The sequence below is a fragment of the Chiloscyllium plagiosum genome, unplaced genomic scaffold (assembly GCF_037043375.1).
Source record: "Chiloscyllium plagiosum isolate Xiang-an unplaced genomic scaffold, Cpla_swu_hap1 HiC_scaffold_26, whole genome shotgun sequence".
NCBI classification, from domain to species: Eukaryota; Metazoa; Chordata; class Chondrichthyes; order Orectolobiformes; family Hemiscylliidae; genus Chiloscyllium; species Chiloscyllium plagiosum.
The window spans coordinates 21,640,785-21,655,752 of NW_028270164.1; the positions used below are offsets into that span (position 1 = coordinate 21,640,785).

General features: G+C 37.6%; 1 protein-coding gene across 1 annotated transcript in view; it reads left to right on the plus strand.

Moving 5' to 3' along the window:
* The window catches only part of LOC122562935 (sushi, von Willebrand factor type A, EGF and pentraxin domain-containing protein 1-like), a 161,426-nt gene that overhangs the window by 23,313 nt on the left and 123,145 nt on the right, over window positions 1-14,968 (plus strand). Inside the window, exons 9-13 of the mRNA XM_087973391.1 lie at window positions 493-566; window positions 1,689-1,871; window positions 4,172-4,354; window positions 7,261-7,299; window positions 9,978-9,998. Of these exons, the coding sequence (XP_087829517.1) occupies window positions 493-566; window positions 1,689-1,871; window positions 4,172-4,354; window positions 7,261-7,299; window positions 9,978-9,998 (500 nt within the window). The remainder of the gene's footprint in view (window positions 1-492; window positions 567-1,688; window positions 1,872-4,171; window positions 4,355-7,260; window positions 7,300-9,977; window positions 9,999-14,968) is intronic.

A 14,968-nucleotide genomic window follows, 5' to 3' on the forward strand; every position in this document is an offset into this window, starting at 1 on the left:
CCATTGGCCCAACTGATCGAGAACCCGTTGCACTGTTAGGTAACCTACTTTGCTCCGCATTTTTGGTGTCATCTGCAAACTTACTTCCCATACCTCCTATATTCCCATCCAAATCATATATACAAATGATAGGAAACAGTGAATGCAGCACCAATCTTTGTGGCACACCATAGGTCACAGGTTTCAGTCTGAAGAGTGACTCTCCACTACTACCATCAACCTCTGTCTTCTCCCTTGGACCTAGTTCTGTATCCAAATGGCTAGTTCGCCTTATATTCAGTGTGAACTAACCTTGCTAACCAGTCTACCGTGAGGAACCTTGTCAAACACCTTACTGACATCCATGCAGATCACATCCAATGCTCTGGCCTCGCCAATCCTTTTTGTTACATCTTCAATATCTCTCAGATAACTTGGAGACATGATTTCCTATGTATAAAGCAATAGTATTTTATTTTGCGGCAGTTTGTTTATTTGTTTTTTCTCTTCTAGATTCCGCATTGTTGGAACAAATTTCCGGATTTGTAAAGCTGATGGTTGGAGTGGCCAGGTTCCAACATGTGAAAGTAAGTCAGGAGCTTGAAATTGCAGGGAGACAGTTCAATTATTTGGTGCAGAATTAACATGGATAGAAATTTGACTATATTTCTAACCTTATTTTGGGGGGAGGGCAGGGCGAAAACTGTCCACTGTAGCTAGAAAAAGGATAGTTTGATTTTTGAACATTCTGTGCTCAAACCTGCGATGTGTGATAGCTGGTTTTCATTTCATGAATCAAGCTGCTACTTTTAAATGGTAATTTCTAGTGTGTATCATAAACTTTGCTCTGCAGTGAGGAAGGAGTCTTGATCATTGAATGTCATAATGGTGTGTTGTGGAAGAAATAGCAAAAATATTTTTGTAATGTTAAAAGTAATGTGGGATTAATGCTCTTGGCAATTAGTAAACTACACCTCTTGAATTTAAAAGCTATGCATGAAACCAGATGCATTTTAATATATGAAAGCTATCACTGAATTCAGTCCTAAAGCCATCTACATCACATCACTGCTGTGAACTTGTGTCATAGAATTTGAGGTTGAGGACAAAGTGAGCATTGGCGAGACTTGCAAATATGATTCTTGGGCAACTTGAGTTGTTTTGTTTCACACTCACTCACTCAACAATATTTTATCTTTGAAGAACAACAAATGTTACAACTACCTCCTGAGATCACTGATTTAAATTGGAGACAAGAATGGTGAAAATGGAGACTGGGCAAAATGACAGAATTCCTGGTTTTATCTTTAATTCATAGTGGAAATTGCTGTTATGGATCAGTCTACCTTTTTAGCTGTTAGCTTTATCCATCTAACATGATATTGCGTAAGATTTCATGTTAGATTTGTTTTGATCATCCTTTTCATATTGAGCAGAATGCCATTGACTTGCATCCACTGATTTCCAATTTTGATTGAAATAGCATCTCTTCCCCCCCCCCCCACAAAAAAACAGCTGGTGTGTCTCACTTCAACAATCCTGCTGCCAGCCTAACCTATATCTATCTGATTTGCCTAAAAACTGGTTGTTTTTCAGTGTTAACTCAAGGGAGGTGGGGTATAGAGAAATAACCATTTGTAGCAGTCAAGCAGTGTGCTTCATCATGAGGCATTTATTTGACGGTCTGTCCATATTTCACTCTTCCCTAGTTGTCCAGTGTCCTGAACCTCCCCGTATTTCTAATGGGACAGTTTCATCATCTGACAGTGACTCCTGGCCATTTGGAAGTATCGCAAGATATTCATGTCTTGATGGTTATTCATTAATTGGTGAAGAAACCATCACCTGTACAGCGACTGGAGAATGGGATAAGGATCCACCAAGGTGTCAAGGTACAGAATTATATTTTAGTTTTATTTTTGCAGGGAAAAATGATGTGAAATCCAAGTTGACAATCAAACCCTGTTATGTTTCTAATTGTGCAAGCAGATTCTAGTGTAATCACTTGCCACATTACTGGTAGTGCTGTGGTTTTATCTAAAGATGATGCGATTTTTCTTTATCTAGAGCACTTGGAAAACATCCTTCTCCCTCAACCCTTCAATGCAGAATTCAGTTGGAGCCAGGGTCGTCATGTACACAACTCATACAAACCTATACTAACAGGCAATTCATTTTCTACTTGGCATGGTGTTTCCTGTCTAGTGTGTCCACTGGGAAGGTAACCACCTCTCTCTCTCCCCTCCAGTCTAGACCAATGGGGAGGCAATGGCCTCCTGCAATTACCGATAGATGTAAAGAACTGGAGCAGCCCTTGAGCCTGCTTTGCTATTCAACAAAGATGCTGGCTGGATGAATGCAGCAAGCCAATCTCTTGGTTGTCTACTTTGGATTCCAGCATCTACAGTTTTTGTTTTGTTTCCAATTCAGTAAGATTCTGGTTGATCATTGTGGCCTCACTCAATATAGCCCATATCACTTGATATCTGGGTCTCTGGATGATTATTTAATTTTGTAAATTGAAGGGTAGAGTTCTGGACACCTGGATTCAAAGCCCACCATGGTAGACATTAAAATCAATAAATGATGACAATAAACCTATTGGCAATTATCGGGGAAAAACCCACCTGGTTCCCTAATGTCCTTTTTTATAGGGAAAGAAATTGCCATTCTTGCCTTGTCTGCCCTAAAATATGTCTCTAGCCCCACAGCAAAATGGTTGAGTTTGAACAGTGCTCTGGGCAATTGAAGGATTGGAAATATTAATTATTGGCCCCATCGGCAATGCCCACAGCACATGAATTTTCTTTTGTTGAGTGATGAAGTACCATTTCACCTGAGTTCACATAGAACCATGGTGTTGATTGAATAATTATCCACTAAGTGCATTCCATTTATATGTGTGTACTTTCCACAATGCATCCATCCTGATCTGTAATCGGCCATCTGTAATCGGCTAACTGTACCATCCTCCTCGAATACAGTGCACCTTGTCTAGTTAAGTGGTACAGCAGTGTGCTGTTTCCATAATTAGTTAAAAATGGCACTGAGAGTCAAATCCATTCCTTTCTCTCCTGGACCTGTTATTCTGGTACCAAGTGAGGATCTAGAATTGTCAACTTCTTCGACTTCTCATCTGCTTGTTGGCACGTTGATCAACCGACAGTAAGTAAGTCAATGAAGAAGGTTTTTATAGTGATGACTCCTGACTCACTTCAAATTCTGTATTGTCTCTATCTGCACATCAAAAGGTATTGAATAGGCAATGAACTAATCTTCACCCAAATAATTAGTTTGTGGGTAGATGGAGGGAAGAGAGAGCTGGATCTTGCACCCAGTGCATGATGGTGAAATGTAGCCACCATCATGTAGAAAACACAGGATTTGGCTAATTTAGTTCCATTCATCAAATAGTTTCCAGTTTCTTGAACACTCATCCTTCCTGCCATCACATTTTTCAACTTTTTCTTTTTGCTTTTTATGTTCCACTATTGATATGATCATTGACATGATTCCCTTCTTGCCATAACTACACTTTTACTGATTTCTGCACGGTTTTTACTTGCTGCAGTATTCTTAACTGTATCTTGTACATTTGAAAGGGGAGCAGCAGGAATAATTGCAAACACAATGAATTATATACAGGTCAATAATTGTCTTGTAATCCAGAAGGGAAAAGTTTTAGGGAAGCCTAGTTACAGCTATAGACTAAAAAGACTTGTACTATGGAGTACCCTAAGTGTATGTAACCTTGAGGCAGACTGAATAGACTCATTTTGATATTTGGAGTTTGGTTAAGAGAGTGCATTAGAGAAGTTGAAAATGCAGTATTTTTCTGCAAGGTTATGTATCAAATACTGCCAGACCTGCTGAGCTTTTCTAGCAATTTGTTGTGTTGCCATCAATGCATTCCCTCTGTGTTGCATTGAATTGAATACAGGAGTATGACTTGACCCCCACTTTTTCTGCATCAGAATGAATAGGTATTTTGGTGAATGCTTCATTTCCACAATCCATGGCTTTGAAATTTGGGAGAAAATCCAAGTACAACATGAAAAGATGCCAAACCCCAGCATATTTTGGAGGTGATCTTCTACATTTGATCTCTCCAATGCACTAATGAGTCACTGAAAGTGAGACTTGCTGAACTTTTTAAAAGCTATGTTTTGATTTCCTTTTTGTTTTTTTGAAGGTGACTGTGGAAAACCTCCTGTTTTGGAAAATGGCTCACCGGTTAATCCTCTGACCACCTTTCCTGTGGGTACAAATATTACTTATAAGTGTAACCCAGGATATTTGTTTCAGGAAGGAGGTTCAAAACTTATTACCTGCAGGAAAGATGGAACTTGGTCTCCCTTGCGTGCTGTCTGTGAACGTAAGTAATTAGCAATTCTATTTTTCTTCCTGCCTTGACACAGGATGGTAGGTGCCTAGAACGTGTTGCCAGCAGAGGATGTAGAGGCAGGCACAGTTGATTCATTTTTAAGGTGCAACTGGACAGATGCATGAGTTGGTGGAGAGCAGAGAGATATAGGTCCTTCTGTAGGTTTAGACAGTGGATTTGGCTCGGCATAGCCTTGGAGGGCCAAAGGGCTTGTTACTGGGCTGCAAATTTTCTTTGTTCTTTTTTAGCTTTTCAAGTGACTGCATTTGAATCGTATGAAATCACTTGATCTCGTATGTTTAAACAGGGACATTTAGTCACGAATAATTTCTCTTGCTGTCACGTGGCTCCCATATTAGTGGTTCAAATGTAGACTGCAATGTGGCTTGACTTGGAAAATTTTTCTTGTGCATGATAAACTCCCAGCAGATTACTTTTATCTCCCAGCAGATGACTAATATTGTCTTGCTTCTTGTTAACTAGGGAAACCATTTCCTTGCACATTCTGTACTTCTTACTATCAAATTCATTGAACATAAGCTTGTAAACAAGCAAGATAAGTAGGTTATTTATGAATGTCCTTTGCTATTAATAATTTTCATCTTCCATGATTTTTTTCAAACTTGGTCACTAAGAAGTGTATTAATGAAGTGTATAATAAATTGTAGTCCTCCATTCCATAGTCCTGGTTTTCTTTTCATTACCCTCTTCAAATCTGATCTGATCCAGATGTTGGCAGTATAATTGAATGGGCTATATTGGAATCAATTGCAACTTGTTCATCAGTGTTGAGGAGAATGGAGTTGCAATGTTTTCAAGTTCTTATTTGCCACTTTTTGAGCTGAATTAATGCAGTGTGACATCTCGGTGTTATCAGTTTGGGGATCCTTCCAATTTTAACTTGGCTGAAAGACAGGGAACATAATATTCTTAGTAAGACCTGAGTTTACTGATAGTTCTTGCTTGCCTGCAAGGAGTAACTCAAATTGTGTGAAGCAGTTCACCAGACACACACACTTACTATCTATTTTAGTTTTTCAGACACTTGGCATACCCACTCCTCAATTAGAATTAAATTCATTGTGGACTCTTGGTTCAGACTAGCTGCAGACCACATTGGATACAGTCAGTTGCCACAGGCCCCTCATAATTGTAAGTTGAGAACACCAGGCTACAATGTGGAATGCTTAACTAAGGCACTGAAAGTACTCATTCACTTTGCAATACTAGCTGTTGTGTTGATCTGTCTCTTGCTGTGTTCTTTTTCACCATAATCTACCTCTATTTTCCTCAAACTGCACACTTCTAGTGCTTTATGCATGTAGGCTACAACTGAACAGAGGTGGTTATACTGTCCTGATTTGGGTAATTGAAGATCATCAATTCCTGATGAACAGTTCAAGGCCACGAAATCTGAAAAAAAAAGACTATTTTGAGATCATTGCTCACTTGATAATCTCCCAACTCCACTTTCCTGCTTTTTCTGGAGACCCTCTTGATTCCCTTTATTGTCTAGCTCGGTCTCCAATTTTCTTAATGACCCAGCCTTGACAAACTGTGGTAAAAATGATAGATGCCTTAACCTCAAAGAAGAATTTTTTCATCTTTCTTAAATATAAAACATCTTCCTGAAATTGTGCCCTCTGGTCCATGACGCGCACTCTCTCCCATGAAAGGAAACTACCTCTTCATGATCTCCTCTGACAAGCTCTCTAAGCGACTTGTTTAAATAAGGTTAAACTATTCTCATAAACTCCAATGAGTACAGGCCCAAATTATTTGACAGGGCATTTGTCTTCTCTGGACTGCTTCCAATGCCTGTACATTTTTCCTTTAAAGGGACTATAATTGTCCACAGTAGTCCAGATGTGGTTTAACTATTTAGTGCCTTTATAGTTTTAGCAAGACCTCCCCTAATTTTATATTACATTGTCTTTGAAATGAAAACCAACGTTCTGTTTGCCTTCTCTATTACCCCTGCTACCTTTTGGGTGCTAGCTCCTTGATGTCATTTTCTAAGTGGTACATTATGAACATCTTAATTGGAATATTTGATCATGTGGTATCTTCTGGCCAATATTCCATTCTGGAAATACACCACTTTTTTCAGCTTATTCTTACATTGATTTAATGGAGCTATTCTATTTTCGCTTGTCAGTGGCAAGAGATCAAAACATTATTTAAATTCATGCAGAGTGTTCATGCATAGAGTACTGCAAGAGTGACCCATATTTAGAATCAAAATTACCTGCTACACCAAAGCCAAATCATATCCTTGTTTTTACAAAAACTTTGAACATTCTAATTGCCTTCAGCTTACTTCAATGGTTCCTAACCAGACTTTTGGAATAACCAATACCAGACTTTGTCACTAATTGCCACATACCAAATCTTTAGCCAAAATGAACTATCTTAGAGAAGATAGTAGCTTTTAGAGCGAAGTTGAAATCTGATGGAAATCCAACCTTTTTGTTCTAACTCCCACGCTTTTCTCAGACAGCCAGTTAAGGGGGATAATATTTTTTAAAAACTACCAGTTCACTTTTTGAAGAAATTGTCAACCTTGAATAGGAGATGGTGTGCATAAAATGCTTTGAACTTGAACCAGTTTGAGAACATTGTCATGTTCCATCTTTTTTTTTGAAAAAAAACCTCTTCACCACTTCTGTAATGGTCATTTGTGAAGATAAGTTTTTAAAATTTAGAGCATTGTTCTTAGTTTATTCGTGTATGTGATACCAAGGTTGTGAATTTGTAGTTGTGTTCTGTTACTGTTGATACGTACACTCTTTTGAACTAATGAAATATATAAGATGCACTTAAGTATATCTGGATCATATTTTTAAACTCTCATTTGTTTTTGAGTCAACTGATTTATTTTTTCTCTTTCCCACTAGCCTCCAATCTAGTTACCACTCTTGCTACTACTCATACTGGTAGGTATTTAAAATCTCTTCAGATTCTTCATATTGTGTTCTAACATTTAATTACACTACTTTCTGAAATAAGCGAGACTACTATGACGTTAACCTGTACTATGTACAATGGAAACTTACTCTTTAGATGTACAAGGTTGTCATTTTACTCTCAAAGGAAAGACATGGAATTGGTAACACTTCAATTAATGTTGCTTCTGGAATAACAACATGAAATCATCCAGAATTATAGGTTATTTTTAAACCTCCATTTCCTTATCTTTTAACTCTTTTGAAGTGAAATTACCATTTGTAAATCCCATAAACTGTTAACTGCTAATTTCACAGGGGAGTATCTCTGTAGTGACTGACAAATCAGCAGAAATTGCTGTGGATTATAGACAAATTGCAATTGATAAGGAAGGCTGTTAAATAGTTGAACTAAATATGGCACAAATTAGCTTTTGGAAGTGAGTGCATGTGAAATTTGATTGCTTGTCTCAATTGCTTTGTTTTGTTTAGATTTTAAATACTGAAACCTTGTGTTAGATTAGACATGGCCATTAACACCTGAAAAGTGACATCTGTGGCTAATGAGAAGTTAAAAATGACAATGGGTTAAGAGATATGTTGCGAAGATGCCAAGAATTTGAAAGATTTTAGAATTTTTTGTGAAGAGTAGGAAACATGAAGTCTGTAAGATTCTATAGATAGGTTCTAAGAAAAAAAAGTTAGAAATTTTATAATGAGAATAAAGAAATAGCAGAGATGAAATGGATACTTGTTGGGAAGATCAATTACAACAAGGTAGCAAAGTCGATTGTAATTAAGAAATCAATTTGGCAGAAGTTTTAATGTGACTAAGTGAAGTTATCCATTTTTGGTCAGTGTGGAAACAGGCCCTTAGGCCCAACAAGTCCACACCCACTCTCTGAAGAGAGATCCACCCATTCTGACTAATGCACCTAACACTATATGGGCAGTTTAACATGGTAAATTCACCTGACCTGCACATCTTTGGACTGTGGGAGGAAACCGAAGGAATCCCATGCAGACACTGGGAGAAAGTCACGCAAGGCTGGAATCTAACCTGGGACCCTGGTGGAGGCAGCAGTGCTAACCACTGAGCCACCATGCTGCCCCTTAGAAGTTATTTATGAGGAAGGCAAATTGAATTTTTAACTTGTATTGCCAAAGGAATGGTGTATTAACGTACAAGTACTGTTGCAACTGTACAAGGTATTAATGAGAACACACCTGGAATATTGCATACGGTTTTGCTCCTCTTGGCAGCAACTCGGAGGAGGTTCTTTAGATTCTCTCCAGAGATGACTGGTTGTCTGAAGAGAGGTTTGAGCAGTTTGGGCCTATAATCTCTAGAGTTAGAAGTATGAAAAGATATCGAATTATAGTATATGTTATGCTAAATAAGATTGACAAAGTAGACACTTCCTCTTGTGAGGCAATCTAGAATGAGGCATCCTTTCCCTCCTTTTAGGATAAAGGAAAGTAGATTTAGAAAAGAAGTTTATTGTTATGTACTTAAAAACTAGTAAAAAAATTTAAATTGCCCAACACATCAATGACAGAAGTCGTACGTAACAAAACTATAAAATTTAAGACCAAGTTCATAATTCAGTTACCTGAGCTTGGAAAGCTGATTTAAAGAATGATGGAGTACCCTGAAGATGCAGCTGGGGTGAGACTGCCATGTGTTGAAAGCCTCCACCAAAGACTGCCTGCTAGGATAGTGGAATATTTAGAAGTCAATAGTCAAGAAAACCTCCATGCTGAGATGAGGCCTCCATGCCAGAAAAAAACTGCCACAAATCAGATGAAATTACTTGTCTCTGAAAGGAATCTGGAATCCCTTTGAAGGATTGTCACAAAGATCTTGATTTAGTATTTATGAGGCATTTTCTGGACACACAATGGCTGTCTTGCTCACTCAGACAGGTAGCAGTTTCTATGTACTCTCGTTGTAATTTGAATGCAATTACATTGTTTCCCTGACTGATGGAGCAGTGTCCAAAATGTAAATTTGTTTCCGGCACGGTGGCACAGTGGTTAGCACTGCTGCTTCACCGCCTGAGGCCCGGGTTCAATTCCCACCTCAGGCGACTCTGTGTGGAGTTTGCACATTCTCCCTGTGTCTGCGTGGGTTTCCTCCAGGTGCTCCGGTTTCCTCCCACAATCCAAAAATGTGCAGGTTAGGTGAATTGGCCATACTAAATTGCCCATAGTGTTAGATGAAGGGGTAAATGTAGGCGAATGGGTCTGGGTGGGTTATGCTTCGGCGGGTCGGTGTGGACTTGTTGGGCCGAAGGGCCTGTTTCCACACTGTAATTAATCTAATCTAATCTCAGTTTCTGTTTGCATATTGGGCTCCAATTGCTAGTTTCTAAATTGATGTTGAATTGAGTAATTTTGTGAATTGCAAAATAATATGGTAATAGTTATGTAAGAGAACAGTAGTCTCTTTTTATATAGGAACACACTTCAGAAGTGAAGACTTTGTGGTGGGGGAGATATCCAACAGTTATCTCCTTTTGTGGGTTTTTTTGCTTATTTGGTCAATTACACCTTGTTTATGACCATGTGGTTGACCTGTTTGAGGATTAATGTACAGCATAGGGCACTTAGTTAACTACTTGCCTATTATTTAAACCTTTTTTCTAATTGTTTTAATGTCACAACAGGTGGATGTGAAAGACATATTGGTGAGTATGGAGAACTGGCAGTATGATTTTTGATATTTGTAAATATTTGAATAGTTTAGGGTGTAGGTTTGCTTGCTGAGCTGTCGGTTTGATATTTGAATAGTGTTCATATTGGCATTTCTGATTGTAACGTGGAAAATAGAAACTATTCTAAATATTGAAATCCGATATACGTTTTTAGTGAATCCCAAATTAAACATTGGCAGTTTAATTTTTTATCGTATACAAGTTTGTACTTAAATGAGAGACAACGGAGCAGAAACTTTTGTTTTAATGTAATGAGTCATACAGCATAGAAACAGACCCTTTGGTCCAACCAGTCCATGCCGACCATAATCTCAAACTAAACCAGTGTCACATGCCTGCACTTGGCCAAACCCATCTATTTCTTATTCATGTATTTATCTAAGTATTGGAACTGTACTCACATCCATCACTTCTTCTAAAAGTTCATTCCAACATGAACCACTATGGGGGGGGAAGAAAATGCCCCTTAGTCTTTTTATTTAAATCTTCCTCCTTTTGAACTTTTAAATCTGTTCCCGAGTCTTGAAATCTCCTGCCTTAATGAGTAGCAGGTGTCTTTTCCCTATCTATGCTTTTATTGTTTTGTAAACTTCTAAGGCCACCTATCAACCTCCTATGCTCCAGTGAAAGAAGTTCCATCTTCTCCTTTATAACTGAAACCCTCCATTCCCAGCAATATTCTGGTAAATCTCTTCTGAACCCACTCCAGCTTAATAATATCCTTGCTGTAAATGAGCAACCAGAACTGGACACAGCATTTCAGAAGAAGCCTCACCAATGTCATGTACAAACTCCACGTATTGCCCCACTCCTACAATCAAAGGACTGAACAATGAACAATGTTAAATGTCGCCTTAACCACCCTATTTGTGATTCAACCTTCAAAAAATTATGTACATGAACCATCAGGTTTCTGTTCTACAACACTACTCAAGACCCTACTTTTAATTGTATAAGTTCTGCCCTTTTTCGTTTTACCAAAAATGCAATACCTTGCATTTATCCAAATTAAACTCTATCTGCCACTCCTCAACCCAATTGATAAAGAACACTTTTGTAATCTTGGATAACCTCCTTCACTGCCCACTATACCACCAATGTTGATGTCATTCACAAACTTATTAACCATACCTTCTGCATGCTTCTCCACGCTCCAGTCATTTGACACCTCATCAACAGTTATACCTGATATAAGTATTTCTGCAAGGGGCCCTGCAATTTCTTCCCTGATTTCCCATAAAGTCCTGGGATGTACTAGATCAGGTTCCAGAGATTTATCCATCTTTTTACATTTAAGATCTCCAGCACTTCCTCTTCTGTAACAGTTTTCAAAATGTCAGTATTTATTTCCCTGTGTTCTCTAGCCTCCACTTATTTCTTCACAGTAAAAAATTAACGCAAAATATTTAGTTAATAACTCTCTCTCATCTCCTAAGTTCTAACACACAGACTACCTTTTTGACCTTTTAAGAGGCTCTGCTCTCTTGTTCATAATGTACTTGTAGAATCTTTTGGTTTATCCTTCGCCCTGACAAATAAGGTTATCTCCTATTCTCTTTGCCTTCCTGATCTTCTCCTGAAGAATGCACTTACATTTTTTTATACTGTTCAAAAGACTCATTTGAACCCACTTGTTCATATCTAATTTTTTTTTATTATTGACTAGAACCTCTATCTTTATTCCTCCACTGTTCTGTAACCCTAACAACCTTGGCTTTCTTATTATATCAGGAAAATAATGACTTTGAACTCTGGTTATCACACTTTTGAAAGCCTCTCACTTGACAGACATTTCTTTATCAGTGAACAGTCTACTCCAGTCAACCTTTTCAAAGTTCTTGTCTTGTACTATTAAAACTTACCTTACTCCAATTTAAAAAACTTTAATTTTTATGGAAGGATTATCCTTCTTCCATAAATATCTTTTTAAAAAAATGGAATTATGATCACTAGACCCAAAGTGTTCCCCTACTATCCCTTCAGTCACTTGCCCTGTCCTCTTACCTAAGAGGAGGTCAGGTTTTGCTCTTTCAATTCCATCAAGATAATCATTCATTTTTTTATTTCTAATTTCAACCCATTTATTTACTGGATGATTTTTTAGAAATATGTCCTCTAGTTACAGCAGTAATGTGGTCCTTAATGAAAAATGCCACTCCCCCTCCTTTTGCTTCTTTCTATTCTTACAGCATCTGAAACTCAAAATTGAGCTGCCAGTTCTGTCTGTTTGCCAGGCAAGTTTCTGTAATAGTGATGCCACCCCATCCCAAGTTCCCAAACAAACCCTGAGTTCATCAGCCTTACTTGCAAGACCCTTGCATTGAAATAAAAGCAGTTTAATTATTCAGAGTTACTTTGTTCTGACTTGCTCTTGCCTATCTTTTCTAATTAACTTGTTTTTTTTTAGATTAGATTAGATTACTTAGTGTGGAAACAGGCCCTTCGGCCCAACAAGTCCACACCGACCCGCCGAAGCGCAACCCACCCATACCCGTACATGTACCCCTTTTTACCTAGCACTACGGGCAATTTAGCACAGCCAATTCACCTGACCTGCACATCTTTGGACTGTGGGAGGAAACCGGAGCACGCGGAGGAAACCCACGCAGACACGGGGAGAATGTGCAAACTCCACACAGTCAGTCGCCTGAGTCGGGAATTGAACCCGGGTCTCTGGCGCTGTGAGGCAACAGTGCTAACCACTGTGCCACCGTGCCGCCCACTTCTTCTTGGGTTGTTTCACTGTCTCCCTCCATGAGTCCTGCTGTGAGTCTTCGGTCACCAGGTGGCTTTCAAGTGTGCGTTTTATCCCCGCTCACCCTGGCCCTTCCCAAATGTCTATAACCTCTAACCAATGGGGTCATGAATAAGGTTGAAAGAACACCGTGCCGTGTTCTTTCCAGAATTTTAAAAAATGTAATCCTATCTGGGCTGTTCTCTTCAATTAAGTTGGTTGATTTTTAAATATTTAAATACATCAATATAGGAATTCTTCAGTATTCACCAAGCAGATTGTAGTTCTTGATTGGAGTATCTTCTTGCTGTTCTAAGTTGACTGTGATTTGCACACTTTGTACCTTTACTAAATTTGTGTAAAAATTCCAAGGATTACTTTCTTTGTAGTCAATTGAAAGTCTAGATATTAATCACAGCAGCAAATTTAGCTATTGTTACTTTGCCATTTTCCATAACTAATTGTTATAACCTTCTAATTTTTCTTGTAGGTCAACAACTTGGACTGCTCCTCATCCTGGGTCTCACAGCAGCATTTCTGACCTAAAAAGCAACTGAACCAAAGCACTTTTTTGGTTGATGTACTTATCTTTATGCTCGGCCTTTGCACAGTATTTGTGGGAACCAATCTCTAAATTTTAATTTTACACTCAAACTAGTGGAGTAGATGATATACTGCGAAACTCAGTTCCTGGATGCAGATGAGAGAAATATTTGACTAGCCTTGTTCATAACAACAATGATTGCACCTGACGCAAGGTTAATTTGTACACTGTATTCCTTAAGTTATCTCAAATCATAAGCTAATGTTAACCTTCCAGAACTGTACATTAATATCTACTAAAGTGCAGCTAATCTGAATTAACTTCAAAATAATTTGCTTTGATAAATTTCAATCACTGAGTATTGATTTCTGTACAATATGTAAAAATCTGTAGTTGATTCATCACTTTAATTTCTCCCCCCTCATTCAATTATCATTGAATGTGATGAAAGCATTCATAATGTCATCTATTTGACTGGTTTGAGGCCCAATCCACTTCCAAAGGTGTATTTTTTTTAAAATTGGAATTAAATTGGCATTCATTTTTAAAACATTTTTTTCATTTTGCTGACTCACCAGTCATGATGCAACTGTTTGACATCTAAAATAGAAAACTTTAAAGCCAACAGTATGAGCGTACTCCAATGCACGTAGACATGGACAAGTATTTGAATTGTTTTTTTTTTGTTTTGAAATATCTACCTTTTCTGCTTTTCTTTTTTAAAGAAAGGCAAAATGAGGACCGTGTGTTTCTTCACCTCAAAGAACCCGACCAGATTTTTATTGTGGATCTAGATAGTTCAAGAATGTTGCCTAAAGTAATAAATTGACTATTGTGCACATCTTCAATCTATGTTCACATGTAAGAAAGAGACTCGTTTGAAGCACTTTTTTGTTCTTTTGAACAGCCAATTAACTCAAACAATTGTTTACAAAACACCAAATATATATTTTTTTCTCTCTCCTTGGACTTTTTAAACACGAGAAACTACCAGATTAATCTTTTTTGGATTGCCTTGTAACAGAGTTTTATCACTTCAGTTCAACAGCTATTTGATCTTCACATTCTTGTTTTGCTTCAGCAGAGAAAATGTTAGATTTTTTTGTGCTTAATTGTTAACTTTGAAAATGGAATGTTAGATTCAGTTCTCTGCACCAGAATCAACAGTAAAAGATGCATTAGTAATCTTGTATTTTGGTTCAGGATTACATAAAACAGCAACTTGGAAACTTTATATTAGAAAGTATTGAACCTGAACCAGAATAAGTGAAATCAGTTACAATTTACTTGCTGCATTTCAGGTTTTGTGATTTTTGGAGAAATTATTTTTCATTTTTTTGCACTGACAATTAATTTATTTTGCAGGGCTTATGACCCTTGTTTTCAAAAAAATATGGCTACTAAATAAGATTAATTTTGCCTAAATTGTGATGTTTTATACCGACAAATGTTTCAAAGTAAATCTTTAACTTATTAAATGATTAGAAGTCAAGTGTCAAAGTCTTTTTGCTAAGGGGATCTCTTTTCTGTATGCCTTATTTAAGCAGTTCCAAAGTCAGGTAAAATCTTGAATGACAAATCCTTACAAATTACTCATGATTTCATGCTACCAAACCTTGCAAGATGTTTTTCCTTTTGAAATCAATGTTTTTCTACTACTTATGA